Below are 27,937 nucleotides of genomic sequence, written 5' to 3' on the forward strand. Positions count from 1 at the left end.
GGGTTTCCCCAGGCCGGTCGGAGGGCATCTGCGATAGAGTTTACATGGATGAACTTACAGTGCAGAACCCTACCCACCAGCGCCACTGGAGGTGCCTCTCCTTCCACCTCCTGATCATCTACTACCAGCTTCTTGTTTTCCTTGTCCGTCAACTTCATCTTCTCCATCATATGCTCCACTTTCTCCCTCGTTTTCCTTGATTCCTCTGACGCCATGTCGCACCTCCTGCAAACCCTAGATGCCACCTCCCCTTTGTGCTCCAAGGGTGGGTAGGGGTACCAGGACCCCCCTTGATCACCCCGAGAGCAGCAGCAGAGGAGGCGCCGATCGGAGCTTGGGTACGGTGCGGAGATCGTCCAGGATGGGTGCGCGAGCGTGGGAGATCGGGATCGCCGCCGCCGCCGCCTGTCCTGCCACTAAACCCTAGAAAACGGTTCAGGCCGCTGGTTAGGCAACTTGACCCAACGGCCCTATTAACAGCTTCGTCCATAAATCGTGCACATAGTGTCTTGTGTATAGCAACGTTCGGGAGAGTGGCATTTTGACACATGGGAGCGTGCGCTCCTGGTTTTTAAAATGTGTTTTAAACATATTTTAAAAATACTAAAAAAATTCAAATAAAAACTTGGCGCGTACATCTCAATATTATACATGCTCATAAAGTTGTTTCATGAAAAACAGACAACTTACGTGTGGCGTGTGAAAAAGATAAAATACGGTGTTAAAAATGTTTTTCACAAGACATCATTTTGTCTTTTTTACGCAAGGCACAAAAAAAGTCGATTTTCTCCGAAACTTGACGTGCACACATATAATGTCGAGATGTATGCGTCAAATTTTTGTTTGAAATTTTTTCACACTTTGAAATATTTTTTCGCGTGCAGGAGCGTGCGCTCTCGGGAGCACCAACGGATTTCGGAACGTTCAGTGTATAATTCCTTTTTTTTTGCACTCTTAAATATCAGTGACAATAGCATGATGTGTTTGATGCATCACGTAAGGACAAAACGCACAAGATTAAGCATCTCCAGTACACGCTTGTTGCTTGGTTAGTCAACGGTGTAATATCTTGGTACTAGGTAAGATCATATCTACCTAGGTGCCCAGGTGCATGATCAGGCGGGTAGTAGTATGGACTAGATGGACGAACGCTGATCTCTTGGGTGCACGGCCATGGGTAGTAGTATGGATTAAGCCGTACCATAAAACCATTTTCCAAATCTTGACGCAATCCATGGTTAGGAGGGAAAAGGCCAAAGAATATTGCCCCACTCATTTTTGTGGCCTGCAAGCGCAAAAAAATGGTGATTGAGGGAGGCCATGCAAGACAAGGCTCGGGCGCACAAGATTAACCGTTCCACCAACCTTGCGGTCGGGCACATTGTCCAGTTTGTTGTGTTGGAATTGATCTTAATGTAACAAACTGAGAGAAATCAGGAAGAGACAAAGTCTCCTCACCTAACGTAAAGATGCACCATGATCGGAGGTGCCAAGCCAACGTTTTGGTCCGGTCCCTGTTCCCTAGCGCTTATACATAAAAGGGAAGTATATGTCCCATGTAGGGATGACGATTACAAACACACAGAACCTCAACTGCCGATCCTAAAGAAGCGCCAAGGGTCCAGAAGACCGTTCACCACCGCCGGTGTAACGCCCACGATGCGGCTATATCTCCCACGTGTCGAGGCACGACTTAGAGGCATAACCGCATTGTGGTTTTGTCGGAAGAAGGGTCATCTTCACACAATCCCATGTAATGAACAAGAATGGGATAAAGAGTTGGCTTACAATCGCCACTTCACACAATACATAAATGAATTCATACATCATTGAAGATACACATAGGTCCGACTACGGACCCAAAATAAAAGAAGACAACCCAACTGCTAGATCCCCGATCGTCACAACTGGGCTCCACTACTGATCAACAAGGAAAGAAACAACGCAACGGACAAGATCTTCATCGAGCTCCCACTTGAGCTCAGTTGCGTCACCTGCACTGGTATCATTGACACCTGCAACTGTTTGGAAGTATCTGTGAGTCACGAGGACTCAGCAATCTCACACCCGCGAGATCAAGACTATTTAAACTTAAAGGAAAGGATGGTGTAATGAGGTGGAGCTGCAGCAAGCACTAAGCATATATGGTGGCTAACATACGCAAAAAAAGAGCGAGAAGAGAAGCAACGGAACGGTCGTGGAGCTAGCAATGATCAAGAAGTGATCCTGAACTCCTACTTACGTCAAACATAACCCGAAAGCCGTGTTCACTTCCCGGACTCCGCCGAGAAGAGACCATCACGGCTACACACACGGTTGATGCGTTTTAATTAGGGTCAAGTGTCAAGTTCTCTACAACCGGATATTAACAAATTCCCATCTGCCACATAACCGCGGGCACGGCTTCCGAAAGATAATACCCTGCAGGGGTGTCCCAACTTAGCCCATTATAAGCTCTCACGGTCAACGAAGGATAAACCTTCTCCCGGGAAGACCCGATCAGTCTCGGAAACCCGGTTTACAAGACATTTCGACAATGGTAAAACAAGACCAGCAAAGCCGCCCGAATGTGCCGACAAATCCCGATAGGAGCTGCACATATCTCGTTCTCAGGGCACACCGAATGAACACTACGTACAACTAAAACCAGACCTCGAGTTTCCCCGAGGTGGCGTTGGAAGTGGCTCTAGTTTGGACCAGCACTCAGAGGAACACTGGCCCGGGGGTTTAAAATAAAGATGACCCTTGAGTCTGCAGAACCCAAGGGAAAAAGGCTTAGGTAGGCAAATGGTAAAACCAAGGTTGGGCCTTGCTGGAGGAGTTTTATTCAAAGCGAACTGTCAAAGGGGTCCCATAAATCACCCAACCGCGTAAGGAACGCAAAATCAAGGAACATAACACCGGTATGGCGGAAACTAGGGCGGCAAGAGTGGAACAAAACACCAGGCATAAGGCCGAGCCTTCCACCCTTACCAAGTATATAGATGCATTAATTAAATAAGAGATATTGTGATATCCCAACATAAACATAATCCAACATGGAGCAATCTTCATCTTCACCTGCAACTAACAACGCTATAAGAGGGGCTGAGCAAAAGCGGTAACATAGCCAAACAACGGTTTGCTAGGAAGGGTGAAAAGGTTAGGGGCTGACATGGCAGTATGGGAGGCATGATATAGCAAGTGATAGGTAGCGCAGCATGGCAATAGAACGAGCAACTACCAAAGCAAAGATAGAAGTGATTTCGAGGGATGGTCATCTTGCCTGAGATCCCGCAAGGAAGAAGAACGAGTCCATCAAGAAGACAAACGGATGTAGTCGAACGGATCCTCACAACCGCAACGAAACCGAAGCTAACGAGAGAAGCTCGGAAAGAAACAAGCAACATAGTAAACAACCACCACATACACATGGCATGATGCACAAACAAATATGATGCATGTCCGGTTTACAAAGGCATGGCATGGCAAAGTGCAACAAACAACACTACAAATTAAGTGGAGTCAATATGAAACGAGTTGCATATTGACGAAACACCACATCAATTATTTAGTTCTCCCTCATTATGTACTCGACCATATTAAATGTTGATTACCATGGCAAGAGATGAAGCATAAGTAAACTAACTATCTAGGCAATTTAAATGAGGCCGGAACAACAAACAATAATTCCGGAAAATCCTCATGTCATTTAGCAATTTTAATGCAAACATCAATTGTAAACATTTAAATGTTGTTATCATGATACGAATGACATATGCAAGTTTTTAAGCAATTTTATAAAACGTGGGCAAAAGCATGTTATGAAGCATTTGTTACCGTGGTGGAACGAAAAAGGGTGCCACGGAAACGATAACGAAAATGATGCCACGGCAACATATCGGTTCCGGTAGCTCATGGAGATACCGGCGCAAAGAGAATTGTGCGGATGTGTGAAACACGCAAGAGAATGGTGGGGTGCTCCCGGTTACCGGGTTCCCATGGTTCGACGGCATGGCAAGGAAACGAGTGACAGCGTGTGACGAACAAGTCAAGCACGGTGCAAACGCAAGCAACTCAAACAACACATGCTTTCGTTCCACGGACGTCGACTCGGGTTATACCTTCGAGGCATGACTTTTCGGAACGGATCAAGTTTGTAGAGGAAGTAGTTGTACACGGCGACGGTATTAGAAGTACTCGCAATCGTGCAAACTCCGTAGATGTTCGGGTCGTCGGTAGAGGTACTTGACGCAATCCATGCAAAGGGTGCTTGTTCGGGCATCGGTCTTGACGAAGGTGTACTTGGCCAATGTAGTGGTACTCGACGTCTTGTCAAACCCAAGCGACGGTAGTCGTACACGACGCGTTGTGGAAGTAGTTGAACTCGCGGTCTTTGCGGCGACGGTAGTCGTACACGTATTGACGAGGTACTTGACGTTTCGGTGTGTAGTCGTTCGAGCGTCGTGGAAGAACTTGACGTTCACGGGTCTCGGTCTTGGCCATGGTATAGTGGCTCCATGAACACAACAGGGCCAGATGGATGCAAGTCCATGGCAGCAACGGGTCAGAGCGCTTGATAGTAACCGAAGCCAACAGGTGCTCGAGGACAGGGGCGCTCGGGGCAGCGATGTGCAGGACGCAGGTGGAGGGGTTGATGGCGACGGGCGGCGAGGTCGGCTGCTTGCTGGTGGTGGGGAGCTCCGGCAAAGACGAACTGCAGGAGGCCGGCCCTGGAGCGTCGGTGCTCGAGGCAAGGAGCAGGAGACGACGCAGACAAAGTCGTGGGACGCGGGGTCGAGGCAGAGGCGACCGGCGGCGCAGGAGCAGAGCAGCAACCGCGGCGGGATTTGCGCCTCGATGAAGAGCAGCTGGAGCAAGCGGCTCCAGGAGAGGGCGTATAGGAAGGAGCTCCGGTGCGGTTCCCGTTCGTCTTGGTCGCCGGTCGGCACCGCGTGGAGGAGCAGGGGGAGTGGCGGTCAGGGACGGGGCAAGGGCGCGGGGAGCTCCTCTCCCTGGCAATGAGTGTGTTGCGGCGGCGGAGAGGCGCGACGGGCGGCGGCCGTTGCCAGAGGCGGGGAGGCCGGCTCGAGGAGGATGGAGGCGAGGGGATCGAGCGCAGGGAGTGGTGCTGCGGGATCGAGAGGGAGAGAGTGAGATGGGGATCGAGACGAACAAGGGAGATGGCGTCGCTGGAGGAAGGGACGAGAGGGAGAGATCGAGAGGAGGGGGTTCGGGCTAGGTTAGCGAGGGGGGCTGCTGGGCCTTGGGCCATGAGCTGCGGCTACAGGAGGCCCAAGTGGCCGGCTGGGGTTCTCTCTCTTCTCTCTCCCTTATTTCTTTGGCAGAAAAGAAATAGAGAAAAGGAAAAGAAAGAGAGGGTTAGAGAAAGAATTGCGCATGCGGGTAATTTTCCCGGACTCACAAAAATATGCTCGTTCCGAGAAAAACGGAGTGGGTAAGATTGCACGGTTTAAATTCAAATGCATTTGAATTTAATTCAAATGTTTTGAACAAGGAGTAGGGTTACAAAGTGTCCAAAATGTTGAACATTTAGGAAGGGCCTCGATAAAAGGGAAAATAATTGTTGGCAAAGCTTGGAGGTGAAACTTGGAGTGGAAATAGGCATGGGAATTAATTTGCAAGTGTGTTCCGGTTAATTCCAAACTAATGGAATATTTATAATATAGCTCCATAAATATTAGGAGGATATGTTATAAAGAGAAATCATCATGTGAATTCCCTCGATTTAAATGGATCGAAGATCCATGCAATTTATTTAGTTGAGTTTTGATGCAAAGATTAATGACATGATAGCATGATGACATGATGCAATGCAAAAATAAAAGAGCAAGCACCAAAAGAAACACGCAGTGATCACGAAATATATGGAAGTCTTCTGAAGCGTCGGTCTCGGGGCGTTACAGCCGGCCACCAGGAGGGTAGTGCCGGCGGCGGCCAGCACTCTGCACGTCCATCTCCATGCTGCTGCTTCTTCCCCAACAAACTCCACTCCCCTGGAGGCTCACGACAGCTGCATGGAGCCCCTGATGGTCTCTGAAAAATCACGGTTAGCTCCCAATATTCTACAGAAAGAGGTGTTTTAATTTAGAGATCAAGATCCTATTATGTTAATACTAAATAATGTTTTCTAACATTGGTATTAAAGCATGATTGATCTCTGTTTACAACCCTAACTAGACCATGTTAAATCTTAATTATTAATGTCATGGTCTAACTTTTGTATTAGTGCTGTTAATTGGTCATGATTAGATTATAACGTTTTACTGTTAGCACATTAGGATTATGTGTTAAGATCGTATTATGCAGGCTTAAGATTAATGATTGAAGTATAAGACTCTGTTAAGTTGACGATCCATGTTTAGGGTTAATTTCTTCGGTTAAGATTCTAATTGCTATTGGTTAGTGTTAATTCGATGATGATGATGTTCAACGGTTAGACTAATTGAGCCATGCTTCCGCATTATGTTGATCTTTCAACTAGCCCTGTTTAAGCAATCAGAAAGGGGGAATTGCAAACTCCAGAAAATCCCCAATTTGAAACCCTAGAACTAGGAATTCCGCAAATCAGCGCCCAAAAATGATGTAATTGAGAAAAAGAAGAGCTTTTGGGCACACCTCATGATGCCGCGCCGGTGCACCTTCGGGATCCCGACGCCCGTGACGTCGTCGTCTCCCGGGACGACGCGCTGAAAGAATCGGCCGCCGCTGAGCTGCTAAAGGACGAGGCGCCGAGTGTTTAGAGCCGCCGGCGCCGCTATTATGGATGTGCGCGTGTGAGGCCATCGCCGTGCATGCCGCCATCGCCCCCTAAATCCGCGGTGGCCGGTGCATCCCTCCCCACCGTACGAGCCGCCGGGCGCGCGCGGACGCAGAGGCCTTGTTCGACGGCAAAGCGCGCGGGATCCAATCGGCTGCACGCTTGGCCGGCGAGCGGAGCTCCTGCGCCGCCATGGCTGGCGAGCTCATCGAGCCGCTGCTGTTGTCGCCGCTCTGTGCGAGAGTGAGAAATCCGGGGGAGGAGGAGGTCAAATGACCTAGGGTTAGCTCGCGCGGCGATTTTGTTCCGTTCGCGAGCGATGCCGGCCGTCGTTTCGATCGGACGGTTCACAAGAAATCGCGGCTCCGAGCAGGCCATCGGGCGCCATATGGGCTGTTTTCACGACCGAACTGTGGCCCAAGTTGCCTCAGCTCAGCAGAAAAGTTTGTTTTATTTTTACGTGTAGCTGCTATGCTACTGGGCTTACTTTGGGTAGCCGTGGGTATTTTTGGGCCAATTTTTTGTGGCTGTTTTCTGTATTTTTGGCAGTGCGTTTAAGTTTTTTTTGTTTTGGCTATCCACTATAATAAATTTAAGAGCTGCCAGAAAATGTGTTAAAGATTTTGCTTATGTCATCTTTTGAGCAATTAAGATTTATGTCATTTTATGGAATCCTTCAATGATGATAAGATTTTGTTAATAGAACGTCGTGGGTTGTTATGGGCATTTTATGAAGTTTTAGTGCACTTGTTAAGTTTATAATTATGTTTATGCACTAATATATTAGAAATTGCCTATAATTATGTTTAAAATTTTCTGAATAAAATTGTGCCAAAAGGAATTTTATTTGGAAATTTAATGTGACATTAATGTTGATGCCATCTTGAAGACACCTTTTATGATGATCATATTTTCGGTATCATTTCAATGATGAAATTAATGTGAATCACTCATTGAATTTTCTGAAATTTTTATTTGAAAATTTTAATTGAGTGTGAATTTTACGTTGATGCCATACTTATGGCATTTTTTTAATGATGTGACCGTCACAAAATGGTCGCGTGGTGTGGTTTTCCGTACCTCACGGTGCATCTAATAATGTTGAGCTTGTGTGCTCGTTGACAAATACTAAAGATTATGTTGGTTCATTTCTATTGTATAATTAAAACATGCACTATTGAAATAAGCTTAAATGGACCATAATGGTATTGATAAAATTATGGTTGATTCTCTAAACAAAGAAATTTTGTTTAAAGAACTTTATGTGATATGCAAAATCCTAGTCATTATATGAATTTTTTATGAAATCTATCCAAAGTACGTGTTGCCTTTTATCTGACCGTTACAATTTACCAAATATTATTATTTGGTGAATCCTTGTGTAAGCTTATGTCCAAATTTTATATAATTGTTTTCGGGGAAAATCTTATGATATCCTTACGATAATGTTAATGTCATTTTCACTGTGAATGTTAATATCAATGTTTACTCAGTGGCAAAGACATTTATATTTTTATGTTAATTCTATGCCATTTTCATTTATGTCTTTGAGAAAGTTTTATGATAATTTTGACACTTAAGTTCACTATTATTATCAGTGTCAACTTTCGTGAAAAAAGGTATCATTGTGTATGATGGCAAACATGGTTTTATGTTGTTGCTTTATGGTAATTTAGCTATTAATTTAGCCAAAGTTCTTGCTCATAATTATGTGCTTTTATGACTCTCTAGTCAAAATGGAACCAACGGGAAGTTTTGATTAGAGATCTAAAAAAAATGTTATAATGGCATATGATGATATTCTGACCAACGTTGATTATTTTCATGTGTCATTTATGAATATGGATCAGAATAACAATTAAGCATCTCTTTGATTCATCTCATTGGATGGTTAATTCATGCTTGATGTTTTGTTGTGATGCTCATAATGGCGTCTCTTTTTTTAGCAATGAACATTAATAATGATGCCAAACTTCCGTTTTGGCATAGACGTACCTTATGTAAATAACTTTTGCACATGGAGGAATCTCCTAGTGTTTTCTTTGCCACTAAGGTTGAAGGATGTTAATCATGATGATAAGGCAGACATTGGGAGAGATCTCAAGACGCATGTGCCATCATGCATATTACTAATGCAAATGATATTAAAGTCAAAACTATTGGATTTATTCCACTAGATTTTGGAGATAACTTCATTCTTCATCTTATTGATGATGTTTGTTCATGTTCCAGTTATTGGAGAACCTTAATTTTGTCTCTCGAACAGATGACATGATTTTGTATTAAGTCATCTCCAATTATATAATGTTAGTCCCACTCTAGGATGAGACAAGTTATGTTTTCACTGAATGAATCATTTGTAAAGATTAAGTGATATGGTATAACTAAAGATATAAGAGAATTTTAAGAGACCTTATCAAAATTGTGGTTTTCGGCCACATTTCGAGGGGGAGAATGGAAGTCTTGTTTAATATGAGATATCATGTTCACTTCTCCTACTTATATCATATAAAGCTAAGAAAAATATGTGCGTTAATTGTCTAATTAAGATGGAACCAACGAGAAGTCTTGGTTGGAGAATGTATGAAAAGCACACACTAATTTTGGTTCTCTAATTAAGATGCAGCAAGTCTTATTTAGAAGAATGAACGAAAAATCACTCCCTTTATTATGTTAATGTGTAATCCCTTATGAGCATTATGAAGCACACATGAATGCTAAAGTGACAAGGTTGCTGGTGTAATGACCATCATGATGTAACATGTTGATTATATATTTGACCAACATCGTTTATAATCATATGTCACATTTCACTCAAGTGGCAAGTTTGTTAGTATCATGTGGCTCGTGGTTATAGTTCATTTATAATCATTTGTCACAGTTCATTAAGTCCTTTTCCATCTTCAGCCCGACGGTGTTGTGGTTTAGAACTAAAATGATTATTATTAAGTTTTTGGGTATGTTTTTCATCTTTTAAATAAAGTGATCATCAGGGAACCTGGAGCGTATGAGCATGAATCTTAAGGATAACTCCATTAGATCTTTGTTCATATGCATCAGGGAAGGTGAGAAGAAATACATATTGCAACACTTAATGTTGAGACTTAACAATTTCCCTGTGATTGATAATGTGTGCGAATGATCATCTTAGAGGCTTGTCTGATAGTGAGCTCTAATGATGTATGGAACTCAATAGAGTTTCCTCATTAAGTTGTTATGACGCTTGTGTTATGATTATAACATGCTCTTGTGTTGACTAATTAATAGTGTATATATGACTCAACCATCGGGTTTTGTCAAATCGATGAAGTTAACATAAGGTATGTTGCCTCAAGAAATTCAATTATGAAATAAGATGAGCGTTGGGACAAATGGGAGTAAGTTCACTAAATGTGAAGTTGGAATATTTTTTGGCGGGCCAAGAAATTTCTATGTTCTATTGACATAAAAGGAACTTGGTGATGCCTTATACTTTATTTGTATTGGGCTTCATCAAGATATTGGTCCAAAAGGAGTATAAGTTCTCTTATGACGACATACTTCGATAGAGTACGAAAGAAAATATTATGTGGTAGTACTCTATCTCACCTGCTGCTAAAGTTAAGGGCAATAAAGGTGGACATTTTAGTGTCTAAGGAACCATTATGAACTGATCAGATAATGTGGTTCCTTATGCTTCAGCTGTCAGAAGCAACATGTGTATTCAGGTATGAACATTCCCTTATTTGTGATCGGGAAGATTGGCAAATATACAAGTAAGTCCAAAAATGGACCACTGAAAAAGCCATCAAAAGTCTTGCAGATATGCAAGACAATAAAGTTTACATGCTCACTAATGAGAAGTCTGATAACCTGGTTATCCTAGGTTATTTAGACATTGTTTCTGCGAGATGTGTGGATATTAAAGTTTCCACGTCATGTTACACCCTCACTCTCGCATATGGAGCTATATCGTGGAAAAGCTCCATAATGACGCTGATGGCATTAGAAATAATGCACTTAATTATGTGGCATGTTAAGAGGCTATTGGGCAGGTTGTATGTCAAGAAATTTATTCCCAAAATTATGGTGGTAGATAGCATTTTGTAACCACATTTTGCAATATGAATCGCAGTTTTCTATGCGAGTAACAACAAGTTAAATGGTGTTGCCAAAACCGTTGACAATATGTTTAGTGTTGTGAAAGATAGAATCCAGGATCAAGCTATTGAAGTTGAGAGTATGAGTATGTTTGAATGTTTTACGGATCCGTTTATCAAAGGCTTACCACCCAATTGTATGATCATGTTGCTAGCATGGGTTTAGAAAGCCTTTTGATCCTGGAATTTAGGACCGTCAAATGAACCAACTCCCTTTAAGTAAAATGATATCCATTTCGAGATAGAATGGTATACTATAATTATTGAGGTTCAATGACATTTCATTGGTCATTGCAACACCTTACTTTGGTATATTATTTCTATGATAAGAGTGGGCTTATGATGTTTGTTAACCTTACGATCAAGGGGAAGAATGTTGGAATTGATCTCAGTGTAACAAACTGAGAGAAATCAGGGAGAGACAAAGTCTCCTCACCTAACGTAAAGATGCACCATGATCGGAGGTGCCAAACCAACGTTTTGGCCCGGTCCCTGTTCCCTAGTGCTTATACATTAAAGGGAGGTATATGTCCCATGTAGGGATGACGATTACAAACACACAGAACCTCAACTGCCGATCCTAAAGAAGCGCCAAGGGTCCAGAAGACCGTCCACCACCGCCGGCCACCAGGAGGGTAGTGCCGGCGGCGTCCAGCACTCTGCACGTCCATCTCCATGCTGCTGCTTCTTCCCCAACAAACTCCACTCCCCTGGAGGCTCACGGCAGCTGCATGGAGCCCCTGATGGTCTCTGAACAATCACGGTTAGTTCCCAATATTCTACAGAAAGAGGTGTTTTAATCTAGAGATCAAGATCCTATTATGTTAATACTAAAGAATTTTTTCTAACATGTTGTCCTCTGGATGCGGCTTCTAGGTATACAATTACAAATAGACGTTGAAGACGACATCACTTGAAAATTGGAACAAATGAAGAATACTCAGCAGGCTCTGCTTATAGGGCACAATTCTGGGCTCCACGTCCACAGTCATGAACAAGACCATATGGAAAGTTGGGGCGCCTCCCAAGGTCAAGTTCTTCTCATGGTTGGCCATTCAAAACAGGGTATAGACTGCAGATAGGCTGCATAAGAGGGGTTGGGAGAATCGTGGCCTTTGCACCCTATGCAGGAGGGCCAACGAGACATCCGGTCATCTCTTCTTTAAATGCCGGTTTACCCTGCGTATTTGGAGAATGGTCAAAGCATGGCTTGGATTGGGGCGCTGGAGATGAACAGGTGGGGGACGGAACGCAACATCAAGTGTTGCTGGACAAGCATGTCCAAACCAAGTACAACAAACAGGAAGGCCATGGCCTCACTTACCATGCTTGTATGTTGGGTCATCTGGAATGATAGAAACATTAGAGTCTTCCGAAAGAAATCGACGCCGACATACTACATTCTAAAAATCATCCAAGAGGAGGCCAGGGCGTGGGTCACCGCGGGGGCTAGACATCTGAGCATCATCATGCCGTGAGAGTAATTCGTTTGCACCTTATGTTGATGGGCTATGTTGTAAAGCCGGTTCTTATGTACTCTAAACTCTTATTCTTAATTAATGAATGAGGCAATCTAGGGCTTAATCTATACTACATGCACGCGTGCCCCGCCGATGTGTACCACAAATCGTGTTCCTCATAGCGAATATATGCTTTGTTAGTCGACAATGTTATCTTGGTAGGTAAGATAATAGCTACCAAGGTGCATGATCAGGTAGTATGGATGAGATCGGCCGACGCTGATCTCACGGCTGCACGGCTACGTGCAAAGGCAAAGGGTAACAACAAGGAAAGGGATGCGCACCTAACTCAATCCGGAGAGACGATCTAACTTGTCTTGTTGGGCGGCTTCTCCCCGAATCGATTCTCCGCGGCATGTTTTGTTTACTCACGAGTGCGCGTAAGTAACGCCTGTGACGCGAGCGCTCGAAGATGCATGATGTATGATCTCTCACCAGTAGCCCGTGTGAACATTGCATGCTTTTCGTTATAGATTAGGAGGACGCAAGCGCACGCGTACACACGATTCCACGGTCACGCAGACACCTCCCTAATCACGCATTATGATTGACGGGCATCGGAAACGAGTTCGCCAATCACTAGTGTAGGAGCACAATACAAATGAACTACGTCCTCTCTCGTACGTACGCGTTGATGCACGAGCATCATGACGTTCTTAGCTCACCTCAATATCAGACTGGCATCACCTTAGACTTGGGCAAATAGAAACAGACGTTCTCGATCGAGCAAGTTCAACGTCCTTTAACCATTTTTCTCTAACGAACGCCGGTCGCCTACATTTCCTTTCAAACCTTCTCGTAAAGTGGAGGAGAAGGCATATCATAACAGCACCGAAGCTCCTAAAAGCACCCGTAGTCGGATGCTTGGACCGGCCAAGATGGCTAGTGGGAACGGAAGCCAACGTTTCCATGGAAATTTCTTGCCAAAACTCGCAAAAACCAAGCGCGCGACGCGACGAGCCGATGCGGTGCATCTATCTACCCCGCGATCGACTTGCATGACCACGACCAACGAGCAGCCGTGCCGTCGACGAGGTAGGGCGTATCCGTGTTGGTGGATGGATTCGGATTGGCACGCACGCGTACGACTAAGCGAGAGCGACTAGACCTGTGAAGCCGAAAAAGCGGGTAAGTATGGAAAATAACTTTATTCTTGGAAGGTCCTTTCAAAAAAAAAAACTTTATGCTTGGAAGGTAAAAAATAGCTTTTCGACTAAGATCAACGTTTGGGCACTGGCTGGTCACTAGCTAGCTAGTGGCAGTAACATCTCCCACTTAAATACTACACCAGTAATTTACTTGGTTGTAGAGCTAGGTTATGGTAACAATCCACTCATATAAAGTCGTAATCCAGGACTAGGTAGAGAGCTGCAAGAAGTGGTAGTAACTAACTACATTAGCTAAGTGTGGTCTGACTCAGTCGATGGAACGGAATCATTGGTATGCATGCATGCTTGTAGAGATAAGTCACTCCATGGAATCGAGACACAATTACTAAAAGCATGCGCCACGCGAAGATCACCACGTAAATCTTAACCCCCCCACCCCGCTAAAGAAAAATTGGTTAATATTTATTAACCCGATAAAAAAGAAATAATAAAATTTATTTATTCAAAAAATAGAATAAAGTTTATGTATTCACACTTATTTATTCGGTTCCGAATTGCTAGCTCTTCTCTTTCAGTATTATTTAATTTCATTCCCATCAGAATATTCACTGGCAGATCCACCTCACCGCCGGCGAAGCGCCGGTTCCCCCTTCCTCCACCGGTTGCTCCGGCGGCGGGAGGATGGGGGAACCTCGTTTTCTCGGTGTGTGTATAGCGTAGACTCTGTTAGGTTCCTAGCCGGCGACGTCCTGGAGATGGAGGCGCGGTCGGAGTTGGTTTTGCAGGTGGCGCTCAGCATCTTCGGCGGTGGAGCTTGGTGTAGCTTCACGGCGGAGCACCTCCTTCCTCGCGCTCGCGGTCCCCGGTGGCCGCCGTGTGCGTTTATCCCCACACTGGAGCTCGACGCGGCGGCTCCAGATCGAGATCTTGAAGCGACTGGTGTTCAAGCAAGGCAGCGTTGCGGTCGGAGGAGCAGGATGGAGGCTCTCCAGAGTTCGATGACCGATGACTTCTCGTCCGCCAGGGGACATCTTCTGATCCAAGGCTCGTGTGAAGATGCGGCGGCGGCGCGCCATCGGAACGTGCTGTTCCTCGTCGGCGATTTCGCTTTACAGGGGGACTTGGTTGTAATTTGTATCTTTGTGGAGGTCCGTTTTGTAAAATCCTTGCTTTAATATATCAGTGGTTTCCCGCAAAAAAAAAGATAATAAAAAAAGGAAAATCTAATATAACTGAAAATGAAATGCACCCCCGGCCCCCCAACCATGCGGTCCGGAGTATAAGGCCGCAAATATTTTCACTCCATGCGTGTTTAGTAAAAGAAAAAAGAGTAGAAAAAATTCACTCCATGTGTGTTTAGACCAAGAAAAAAGAGTACAAAATTCACTCCATGCAATAGAGACAATTCACGGTACTAAAACCATGGATCATTCGTGGAGACCCCCACGTAAATCTTATTTCTTTTGTTCGCATTTATCAGGCACACACATATTTTAAGAATTATCTTACCATTACTTTGGAAAAATATTAGTTATATGCCACAAAATATATAATTGGTTTCACATTCAAAGAAGTTTCCAAAAGTAGAATTTTATAGTTCAAGTTAGTCAATGAGGTCTAAGATGGTCAACAAAAGTTCAACTCGGTCCAGGAAAATTGTCATGGTCAACAATTCAAAGGGGAAGTGACTAGAGAGATGATTTTGAACTGTTCATAGTACGTTTGAGCGAGAACCCATCAGCGCGGTACCTATGAGGTAGGCATCGACACCGTCAGAGGGGACAAAGAGTTGTCGTTATCTTATTTGTTGATGTCCTCACCGGCGGGCAAGAGGATCCAACATCCCATCCGCCTGAGCCCCGATGACCCCCGCTAGAAGTGGGCATCAGTTGTTACCCGCTTCCCACGGTATGCAACATGCCACCACCAATATTACACCAAATCGTTTTGTTGTGCTTCGATTTGTACTCCTTCCGTCTGGGTTTATAAAGCACACATTCACACATACATTATAACAATAACCTTCACTGATTAATTTGATTAATAAAATATCAGTTATATGCCAGAATTATAACACTGGAAACTTCTTTTCAATGTAAATCCAGTTATATGCTTTGTGTGGCATATAACTAACATGTTGTGAACTTCATGATAAAAAAGTTCTTAAATATGTGCGTGCCATAAAAATTCAAAGGAAGGGAGTAGGATTGACATGGGGTCTCCCAGCGTGATGCATGCTTTGAGGATCCACGATTCCACGAACTGAAAGTTTCTTCTCATTTTCTTTGCTTGGACTAAACATGCATGCATAATGCATATACCGTTGATGCCATTGACAGAGTCAGGACACATTTTACTAATTTAGTTAGTAACCACATCTTACAACGGCCTACCTAGTACGTCGTCGACTATATATGACTTTGTGTGAGTGGGTTGTTACCATAACACTAGCTTGATCACGAGGTTAATAGTAAGCGCGAGATGTTACTGCCACTAGCAAGTGACCAGCCAGTCCAAAAGCTTCATATTCTTTTTTTTTAAAGGAGGAAGACCCCCGGCCTTTGCATCTGGACGATGCATACAGCCACTTTATTAATTATTCTTAAAAGACCTTACAAAGAAATACAGCAGTAAGTCTGAAGCCACCATCTAGGCAACATCTGTCGCTACTCCTATCCATTTGATGAAGGGATGCTGATAGTCTGGGCCTAATACCAAACAGACCTTGCAGCCAAACCTAACATCTAAGACCTGAGTTCCCATCCAGGACGCCTGTCGGGTATGGGTCACCCACCGGTCTGGCGCACTCCTCAACCAGGACGCCTGCCGGGTATGAGGCCGCCGCAACCACCTGCCACCAATCCATCTTCAGAGATGTACTGCTGCATCTACCTTGCCAGGTCTAGCTGCCGTCGACGCCACCACGACGCCAGACAACGCCACCATCCCGCTCTCGTCCATCAACACACGCCCAGCAGCGAGGCCCCGCTCCTCCATGCCGCTGAGACCCGCCATTGTCGACGTGTCAGATGCAACGCCGCTCCTTCGCGAACACCACCTGCTACCACTGGTCCTATCCCCTCCACCTTCAGATCCTCTGCACTCCCAACCGAGCCCCAGTGCCCCTGACGACACCTCCAGGAAGGTCACGACGCAAAAAGCGCCGCTGCCGCCAGATCCGAAAAGGATTGAAGGTTTTCACCCGGCCGGGGATCGAGGTAGGTAGATTGGGCCCTCAGCTGCGCCTTCATGAAGGAAAGCGGCGCCCATGGGCGTCGCCGCCGCCGGGCCGGCTAGACTGGCCAAGGTTTCCCCCGGACCCAAAGTACACCACCAGGGCTCACCACCACCGGAGCCTGCAGCCGCAAACCACCGGGACGACGACAGAGGCAACAGAAGAAAGGGGAACCTTCAGATCTGACGCAACGGAGAACCGCGCCATGGCCGGACTCCACCAGCGACCCGCCACCCGCGCGGCCGAGTACGCTGGCCAGCGTCGCCTGCAGACGTCTCTAGCCGACGGACGCCGCCGCCTCGCCGATAGGACCGCCGCCCAAGGATCCGCATGCCACCGATGCGATACTCCGGCCTGTAGACCGACGGGATCGATCCGGACGCCGAGATCCCCGCCGCCACCTTCCCCGGTGTCCGTGCGGGCTTTGCCGGCGGCCATCTCCGGCGGCGGCGAGGGACGGAAGGGGGATGAGGGAAGGCGGGCGGCGAAAGATCGGATCGCCCCCGAGTCGCCAGGGGGCGACGCGAGGGCCGCGTCTCGTACGTCTCGTGACGCTGGGATTCCTCCTATCTGACCATAAAGCTTCATGATTCTAGCCGCTCTCGCTTAGTCTTCACGCGCCCATCTATCCATCCATCAACACGTGTGCGCACTACCTAAGCCATGGCTAGCAAGTTGGTGTTGGTCATCCAAGTCGCGGGGCTTGTCGCATCCTGCGTTTGCTTTTGCATGTTTTGGCCAGAATTTCCATCTTGGCCGTATCCAGGATCCGAGTGTGATGATATGATGCCTTCTCTTCCACTTAACGAGACGTGTTCTGAAAGGAAATTAATGTAGGTGACCGTCGTCGATTAGAGATAAATAATTAATTTTGAAGGACGTTGCACTTGCTCGAGAGCATTTCTTTTTGCTCAAGTACTATATAGATAGAGGTGATGCGAGTCTGAGATAGGGTGAGGTAATCAAGACAACCCTCATGCTGAATTGAGGGAGTCGCTCGCGGTAAAACATAGGGTTTGGGAAACTGGCTCGACACCTTAAAACGGGGTGTGGCTCTCTCATTATATAGACGTACCAAGAGGTACAATACAAGGCCTATACAAGACTACGTATATACAGTCTAATACCCTTCCTCAATCTTAACTATAGCCTGAAGTACAAAGTAAGTTAAGATTGCGCCTACAGCCTACAAACTGTGGTTGTGGAAGAGGCTTCGTGAAGATGTCAGCAAGTTGATCCTTTGAGGAGATGAACTTGATACAAAGTAGTCTCTATGCAACACGTTCCCGAACAAAGTGATAGTCAACCTCAATGTGTTTCGTCCTAGCATGAAACACCGGATTAGATGAAAGATATGTAGCACCGATGTTGTCACACCACAGAACTGGAGGATGACCTGGAGAGATTCTCAACTCCCGCAATAAGGACTGTACCCATATGATCTCAGCGGTGGCATCAGCAACTGCTTTATACTCAGCTTCAGTACTGCTACGAGACACGGTGGCTTGCTTGCGAGCATTCCAGGTGATCAAGTTAGGACCAAAGAACACTGCATATCCCCCTGTGGATCGCCGATCATCAGGACTTCCAGCCCAATCCGCATCAGAGAAAGCCGAAAGTTCACAAGAAGGTGCAGACTGAAGAAGCAGACCATACGAGGCAGTGGAAGAGACATACCGCAGAATGCGCTTAACTGCCGAGAAATGAGTGGTACGAGGTGCATGAAGGTACTGGCACACACGGTTGACTGCATAAGAGACATCAGGCCTGGTGATAGTGAGATATTGCAGACCGCCAACAAGACTGCGATACTCAGTGGCGTCATCAGTAGAAAGAAGATCTCCATCAAGAGCAGACAACCGATCAGTCACAGACATCGGAGTGATAGCATGTTTGCATTTGAGCATCCCAGCACGACGCAACAAATCCAAAGAATACTTCTTCTAAGTCAGAGTCAACCCAACAGAAGACCGTGACACCTCCAAACCAAGGAAGTAATGCAGGGCACCCAAATCCTTGACAGCAAACTCCTCACTCAATGCAGACACAAGGCGATCAGCAGCAGCATCAGAGGAACTGACAAGGATGGTATCATCAACATAAACCAATAGATACATCGTCACCTCAGGACGCTGAAGGAGGAACAGTGATGTGTTAGCAGTGGAGGGAATAAACCCAAGAGTCCGGAGAACAGAACCAAGGCGCGCATGCCACGCACGAGGCGCCTGTTTAAGTCCATACAACGCCTTGACCAGACGACAACGATGATGCGGACGTGTAGGATCAACAAAGCCTGGTGGTTGACGCATATAAACCTCTTCCTCAAGAACTCCATGGAGGAAGGCATTCTGCACGTCAAGCTGACGAAGAGACCAACCACGAGTAACAGCAAGAGACAGCAGTATACGAATAGTAGTAGGCTTGATAACTGAACTGAACGTGTCTTCATAATCAAGACCATACCTCTGCTTGAAACCCTTGGCAACCAGCCGTGCCTTGTAGCGCTCAATAGAACCATCTGCATGTCGTTTTACCTTAAACACCCATTTGGAGTCAATGATGTTGATGCCAGAGACCGGAGGAACAAGTTGCCAAGTGCCATTTTTCAGCAAAGCCTGAAATTCCTGCTCCATCGCAGCACGCCAGTGAGGAATACCCAATGCGGCCTGAAAATGGCGCGGCTCAGCCGTCGGATCCGCAGCAGCATGAGCCACACATGCGGCAAGCCACGCCACAGTGCCGTCTGTGCGTTCCTTGGGCTGAAAAACACCAGACCGGCTGCGTGTGTGTGGACGATGAGCGACCACAGTAGGCGGCGCCGGCAACACGGGGCTTGCCACAGGAGACGAAGGCGAGACCGATCCTGAGCTGGAGGAGCCAGGGTCATCAGGCTTAGCACCGAACGATGTGGCCGAGACGGGGCTGCCGAGCCCAGCCGACAACAAGGCCGGCTCGCGAGGAGCCGAGGGGGCCGAGGCGGGGCTGGCCGGTGCAGCTGACGTGGCCACTGGGCCACCTGCCGCTGGGCCAGTGGCTGCTGGGCCGCCTGCCGCTGGGCCAGACAAGGGTGACGCTGGCGGCGTTGACTCATCAGCAGGCCCAGGTGACGCGGCCAACGGGACGGGCGAGCCAGGCGAGCCGGGCGACGGGGCGGAGCGCCCGCGGGGCGGCTGTGGATGCATCGGGCTGGCGGGCACGACCCGCCATGCATGGGCCATGCACCGGACCGACGTGACCATCGTGAGTGTTGTCCATAGCCTCATCATCCAGGAGTTGAAGACGGGCACCACGTCCAATACCTGCAACATGGTTAGGAAGCAACACAGGAGCACTTGCAACATCCACAAATTGATCAGGCAAAGGTGTAGCTGAGTGCACAGGTGGTAAACTAATGGTAGAGTGGTTCGGAAGAGCACGAAACGGGAACACATTCTCATCAAACACGACGTCACGGGAAATGTAGACACGATTGGTGGGAACATGAAGACACTTGTACCCTTTGTGGAGAGAACTGTACCCAAGAAAGACACACTTCTTAGACCGAAACTCTAACTTACGCTTGTTGTACGGCCGCAAGTGCGGCCAACATGCACACCCAAATACTTTGAGAAACGTGTAGTCTGGGATATCATTGAGCAAGAGTTCAAGAGGGGTTTTCATTTTCAGTAGTCGCGAGGGAAGCCTATTTATCAAGAAACAGGCGGTGGAGAAAGCATCACTCCAGAACCGAAACGGGACGGAGGCATGAGCTAGTAAAGTAAGTCCAGTCTCTACAAGATGACGATGCTTACGTTCAGCGGTGCCGTTTTGCTGATGTGTATGAGGACAAGATATGCGATGCCAGATCCCAAGCTTGTTAAAAAACGAGTTGAGGTTGTGATATTCACCCCCAGTCAGATTGAACATGAATAATTTTGTGCTTAAGGAGACGCTCAACGTGTGCTTGGAACTGAACAAAAACATCAAACACATCAGATTTACGCTTGATAAGATATAGCCAAGTAAACCGACTGTAAGCATCAATGAAACTGACATAATAGTTGTGACCACTAACAGACGTTTGGGCATGACCCCATACATCAGAAAACACAAGCTCAAGAGGATGTTTCACAACACGACTAGACTCTGAAAAAGGTAGTTGGTGACTCTTGCCCTGCAGACAGGCATCACAGATAGTTTCAGCACTTTTATTTGACACAACTGGTAGTTCATGGCGATGCAGCACATGACTAACTATATGAGCAGCAGGATGACCAAGGCGCGCATGCCAGTGCGTAGGCGACACACGAACACCACTGAACACCCGAGGAGAAGACGGCATAGGAGATGCAGGCGGTGCGTCAAGTGCATACAAGCCATGGCGAAGACGACCACTAAGCAGAACGGCCTTCGTGTCCCGATCCTTGATAAAGAAACGATAAGGGTGAAACTCAGCAAGGACATTATTATCATGAGTAAGTTGAGGAATAGACAACAAACTACGTGTAGCAGAGGGAACTCGAAGGACACTAGAAAGATGCAGTTTGCGAAAATTGTGTGCAAGAAGTGATGCCTGACCAACATGGGAGATGCGCATACCTGCTCCGTTGGCGGTGTGCACCTGATCATGTCCACGATATGGTTCCTGAGTGGAGAGCTTGCCCATCTCACTGGTGAGATGATTCGTCGCTCCTATATCCATATTCCACGCCGGATCAAGAGAGTAGGACTGGGTGCGTCCGTGCTCGTGCCCCGTCACAGCAGCTGCAGCCTGCTTATCATTCCCTTTTCCATTGTTACCAAGGCCAAGGAAGTCTTGCTTGTAGAGTCCGTGGCAGCGAGAGGCGAGGTGACGATCTATGCCACAAAGCTGACATGCCTGAGGAGCACCGCAACTAGAACAACAAGCAACTGGGCGACTCCCGCCAGTGATGGTCGGCGCGTTGCCCCGCGAGGCCTGCAACGAGGAAGCTGGTGGTTTGCCACCTGATGGGGCTGGCTTCTGAGGTTTGCCGCGTGTAGCGGCGTTGGCGGAGACGAAGCTGGGGGAAACACGGCGCGCCTTGATGCGCTGCTCACGCCCAAGGAGGCGCGCATAGAGCTCAAGACGCGGGAGCGTATCCTCTCGACCATGGACGTTCTCAATGAGATTGTCATAATCATCATCGAGCCCGTTAAGCACAAAGGTGGTGAAGTCCTCGTCCTGAAGCGGCTGACCAACAGAGGCCAAGGTGTCGGCGAGGCTCGTCATCTTGTTGAAGTACTCCGTGATGCTGAGATCTCCAAGCTTGGTCTCACCCAGCTCGGTGCGTATAGAGTGTGCACGCGCCTGAGACTGAGAGGCGAAACTAGTGTGGAGGGCCGCCCATGCCTCCCTGGACGTAGCGGCGAAGATGACCATCGACGAAATACTCGGCGTGAGCGAAGACTGGATGGCGGAGAGAATGGCCTGATCCTGCGCCACCCACGTGTGATATGCCGGATGGTGAGGGGGTGGGCACGGGATGGACCCGTCGACATAGCCCTCCAAGTAGCGGCTGCGGAGTAGAGGCAAGACTTGAGCACGCCATGACAGGTAGTTGTCCGGCGCGAGCTTCACCGGCAGCAGGTGCGAGAAATAAAACGGCGGAGGCGCCGCAGTTTGGGCAGTGTACGCCTGCGCCAGTGGTGCATAGGGATCCATGGACAGGGCCATCTCTGGACGAGGGACCATCGCGTAGGCGCCAGGCGGGGAGTAGGATCCGGGAGAGGCGCCTGCCAAAGCGCCGTGGTCGGGCGCTGCAGGAGGACCGTAGATGCCGGGCGCGGCGTAGGGGCCAGCACCCGCAGCAGCCGAAGCACCTTGGCCGGGCGCTGCAGGGGCGCCATACGGCGAGGTGGCCGCGCCCCCATAGGACGGTTGCGGCGGCGCCGGGTAGTAGTGGTGCGGTGGCGGTTGCGGCGGCGGCGCAGCATAGGCCGACCCCGGCCATAAGGACGACGGCGGCGGGGGCGCACCATAGGATGGCGCGGGGGCGCCGTACCATGGCACCCCGGCACCAGGGTGCGAACTCGGCGGAGGAGGGCCGCCATGGGCCGGCAGCGCCGCGGGCTCGGGCGGGGCGATCAGATCGTCCGGAGCCCCCGAGGCCTGCGGGGAAGCGGGCGGCGGCGGCAAGGCACCGTACATCGCCGCGAGGGGCCGGGAGGCCAGGAAGGGCGACATCGGGGCGAGGGCCGTCGCGGCGGCGGCGGTCGAGATCGGCGCGGCGGCGGCGGGAGGTGGTGCAGCGGAAGACATCGTAACCTAATCTGATACCATGTAAAACATAGGGTTTGGGAAACTGGCTCGACACCCTAAAACGGGGTGTGGCTCTCTCATTATATAGATGTATCAAGAGGTACAATACAAGGCCTATACAAGACTACGTATATATAGTCTAACACTCGCATCAATGTAAGAGGGCGCGTAGGCGTATGTGTAGGGAAATGTACTTCCTTCGTTTTACAGTGTAGTGCATTTCTATTCTTTTAGTCTCATGAGTATCTAATCATATGCACTTGATATTAAATGTAGACAACTTTTATCTACAAAAAATATAGACAACTTTTTTTTACAAAAATCTTGATCAATGTTTGTAAAATTTGCCTTTTAATGGGTTAATTTGTTAAGTTTTTCAACCCAGTTTTTCTTATAAACCGAATCACCACTTTGGCATTTGGCCATTTTAAGTACTCTCTATTCCCTTATATAAGACTACTGTAAAAAATACATTTTGCATCTATACAAGGACATAAACAATAATCAAGACAAAAATTAATGATATTTACTCGTACTAGCAATTTGTTTAATACTTGCATGCATATAGTCATAATGACACTGTGCTACTTCATTTCCATTCCTTTCTTGCATGCATGCAGGCATATTAATGAACCGAAAAGAAAAATTGACTTGCAAAGCAGTTATTAAATTTTATCTTGGTATCTGTAATATGAGTTTATGGCCTTGTATAAGGGAATGAAGGAAATAATATATTCATATGGGGGAAGTCCCCACCGGTGATTCTCAAAGAACAAATTTGCCTTTTGAAACTACATAATGAAACAGGTAGTATAGAACAACAAAAAACGCACAACAGCTTAAAACAACTTACAATGTATAGATAGGGAAGTGGTTCACACCGGCCCATCTCATCTTCAGGCGCTCGCGTCACAGATGTACTTGCGCGCACTTGTGAGTAAACAAAACATGCTACGCGCGGAATCGATTCAGGAAGATCGTCTCACTGGATAGAGTTAGGTGCGCATCGCTTTCCTTTACCTTTGCACGTAGCCGTGCAACCATGAGACCAGCGCCGGTCGATCTCATCCATACTATTACTACCGGCCTGATCGTGCACCTGGGCACACCAAGGTAGATATGATCTTACCTACCAAGATATTACACTGCTGACTAACCAAGCATACACTGGAGACGCTTAATCTTGTGCTTTGTGTAATTGTGTCCGTGATGCATCAAACACATCATGATATCATCACTCTTGTATTCAGGACTACAACACAAAAACGAATTATACACCGTAAGGTAGCTCCGTATATATTCCCCCAAAAACTCAGAGGCGACAGACACGAAGTTTACTGATGTTCCAGCCACTACATACTAGTCTGTCAGTGGGGTCTAGTTACGGTTGAACATCGATCTACGCGCAACTTCAAGGTTAAGCTAGCTCATCTACAACTAGATAATGAAACATGCCGTAGACTGATAGTACGTTGTATTGACGAGGGGACTGTTTTCGGAAGGCCGACGAGTCAGGAGGGAATGCTCGTACGTATGAACACCATTCTGTTGGCATGCCAGCAGGACCGTTCACCTGCTTTACTAATCTCTGCGCCGTTTGGGAACCGAGTAGCCACACGCATGCCCACCTGGCGGGGGTTGGTGCTAGTGCCGTCAACGTTACCAACTCAATTTTTGACTAACCAGCCAACCTATTAATTTTCCCCTTCGAGGGTATTCGGCCTGGCCGGCTGACCCCCAAAGAAAAACCCGCCTATATATACATGCACACACTAACCTACGCTAACCCAACACAACACAAGACAACGAGCCACACAACACAAACACACGCGATCATTAGTTACCTTGGCTGCTCCAGCAATGGCAGTGACGGTCGAAATCACGCAGAGCACGGTGCTCGAGCCCTCCCGGGAGTCGGCCCGCGGCGGCGGCAAGAAGGTGCCTCTCACTGTCTTCGACCGCGCCTCCACCGACGGGTATATCCCGGCCGTCTTCGCTTGGAACGCGCCGGCGCCCACCAACGACGCGCTCAAGGCCGGCCTCGTCGCCGCCGTCGCCAGGTTCCCGCACCTCGCCGGGAGGTTCGCTGCCGACGACCACGGCCGGAAGTGCTTCCACCTCAACGACGCCGGTGTGCTTGTTCTCGAGGCCACCGCGGACACCGACCTTGCCGACGCGTTGGCGCACGACGTGTCCGCGCACATCAACGAGCTCTACCCGAAGGCCGAAAAGGTGATGAGAGGAAGAGTATTTTTACACGTCCAACTAAGAGTTTCTACACGTAACATAAAGCATACCAGATATCTAGTACTCTAGGGTTGAAAACATGCTGATGATTTCTGACACTGTTGGGTTGCAGGAACGTGCGAATGAGCCCATCTTCCAGGCGCAGCTGACGAGGTACGCGTGCGGCGGTCTGGTGATCGGCACCGCCTGCCATCACCAGGTCGCCGACGGTCAGTCCATGAGCGTCTTCTACACCGCTTGGGCCAGCGCCGTCCGCACCGACTCGGCAGTCCTCACGTCGCCGTTCGTCGATCGCTCGGCCACCGTTGTCCCACGAAGCCCACCGACGCCGGCGTATGATCACCGGAATATAGAGTTCAAGGGCGAGCTCAGCTGGAGCCACTCCTATGGTGTCCTCCTCATGGACAGGATCAAGAACCTGGCTGTGCACTTCCCGGATGAGTTCATCGCCGACCTCAAGGCCCGAGTGGGCACGCGCTGTAGCACGTTTCAGTGCCTCCTTGCGCACGCGTGGAAGAAGATCACGGCGGCGCGGGATCTGGCGCCGGATGATTTCACGCAGGTGAGGGTCGCCGTCAACTGCCGCGGCCGCGCAAAGCCTCCCGTGCCCATGGACTTCTTCGGGAACATGGTGCTCTGGGCGTTCCCGAGGATGCAGGTTCGGGACCTCCTGTCCAGCAGCTACCCGGTGGTGGTCTCCGCCATCCGGGACGCCGTCGCGCTCGTCGATGACGAGTACATCCAGTCGTTTATCGACTTCGGGGAGGCGGAGCGCGGCGTGATTGAAGACGGCGGCGAGGAGCTGGCGTCGACGGCAGCGACGCCGGGCACAATGTTTTGCCCTGACCTGGAGGTTGACAGCTGGCTCGGGTTCCGCTTCCACGACCTCGACTTTGGCTGCGGGCCGCCCTGCGCCTTCCTACCGCCGGACCTGCCCATCGAAGGAATAATGATCTTTGTGCCGTCCTGCGACGCCAAGGGCGGTGTCGACCTCTTCATGGCGCTCGATGACGAACACGTCCAGGCCTTCAAGCAGATATGCTACTCCATGGAATAACCATGCAACGTACACGTATAGATTTTTTTTTTGCGAATAATACACATATAGATATGTACACGAGTAACACTACAAAAGTGTAGTATGTACCTGCTCCTGAACCGAGTGAATTGCAGAAAACATCGACATTGAAGGCTAGGGTTGCAGAAACCACAATTTTATAGTTTTATGCCAAAAATCACTAATTCCGAGGCTACTTTTTTGCAAAAAACACTAGTCGATGGCTTAGGTCGTTTTGAGCACGATTATGACAAGTGGGTCCCGGTGGATAGGATGACGTGGCAGGACATAACAGATCACAAATAGATAGAACATCATAGACTATACTGTAAAAGGGCATAAGAAAGATAAAATCATCTTTTCATAAAAGAAAAAAGAAAGAGGAGGGAATCGTGAGTTCGCGAAAGAGAGCAGCAACGGCCTCCGCAGCCGGCGCGCTCGAGCTCGCCGGCGTGCGGGCCGAGGCCGCCGTGGCAGCCGGAACCGGCGCCGTCCGTCGTCGCAGAGCCACCCACCGCCGTCGACGAACACCCTGGCTCCACCGGCGCACTCCAATCGCCGTCGTCGCCGTGCTGCCCCGTCGTTGACTGGATCAAGGAGCCGGCGCGCTCAAGCTCGCCGGCGTGCGGGCCGAGGCCAGCTTGGCAGCCGGAACCGGCGCCGTCCGTTGTCTCAGAGCCACACACCGCTGTCGCCGTGCACCCTGCCTCTACAGGCGTACTCCAGTCGTGCTCGTCGCCGCCCCCGTTGTTGACTGGACAAGGAGCCGGCTGAAGGAAATATGCCCTAGAGGCAATAATAAAGTTATTATTTATTTCCTTATATCATGATAAATGTTTATTATTCATGCTAGAATTGTATTAACCGGAAACATGATACATGTGTGAATACATAGACAAACAGAGTGTCACTAGTATGCCTCTACTTGACTAGCTCGTTGATCAAAGATGGTTATGTTTCCTAGCCATAGACATGAGTTGTCATTTGATTAACGGGATCATATCATTAGGAGAATGATGTGATTGACTTGACCCATTCCGTTAGCTTAGCACTCGATCGTTTAGTATGTTGCTATTGCTTTCTTCATGACTTATACATGTTCCTATGACTATGAGATTATGCAACTCCCGTTTACCGGAGGAACACTTTGTGTGCTACCAAACGTCACAATGTAACTGGGTGATTATAAAGGTGCTCTACAGGTGTCTCCGAACGTACTTGTTGGGTTGGCGTATTTCGAGATTGAGATTTGTCACTCCGATTGTCGGAGAGGTATCTCTAGGCCCTCTCGGTAATGCACATCACTTAAGCCTTGCAAGCATTGCAACTAATGAGTTTGTTGCGAGATGATGTATTACGGAACGAGTAAAGAGACTTGCCGGTAACGAGATTGAACTAGGTATTAAGATACCGACGATCGAATCTCGGGCAAGTCACATACCGATGACAAAGGGAACAACGTATGTTGTTATGCGGTTTGACCGATAAAGATCTTCGTAGAATATGTGGGAGCCAATATGGGCATCCAGGTCCCGCTATTGGTTATTGACCGGAGACGTGTCTCGGTCATGTCTACATAGTTCTCGAACCCGTAGGGTCCGCACGCTTAAC

General features: G+C 48.1%; 1 protein-coding gene across 1 annotated transcript; it reads left to right on the forward strand.

Moving 5' to 3' along the window:
* Positions 1-24,821: 24,821 nt before the first annotated feature.
* On the forward strand, positions 24,822-26,459 carry LOC123165729 (tryptamine hydroxycinnamoyltransferase 2). The gene is made up of 2 exons (XM_044583445.1): positions 24,822-25,254; positions 25,382-26,459. Exons 1-2 carry the CDS (start codon positions 24,883-24,885, stop codon positions 26,324-26,326), a joined length of 1,317 nt encoding a protein of 438 aa, XP_044439380.1. The 5' UTR covers positions 24,822-24,882; the 3' UTR covers positions 26,327-26,459.
* Positions 26,460-27,937: the final 1,478 nt, after the last annotated feature.

Source organism: Triticum aestivum, chromosome 1D (genome assembly GCF_018294505.1).
Source record: "Triticum aestivum cultivar Chinese Spring chromosome 1D, IWGSC CS RefSeq v2.1, whole genome shotgun sequence".
Classification (NCBI taxonomy): domain Eukaryota; kingdom Viridiplantae; phylum Streptophyta; class Magnoliopsida; order Poales; family Poaceae; genus Triticum; species Triticum aestivum.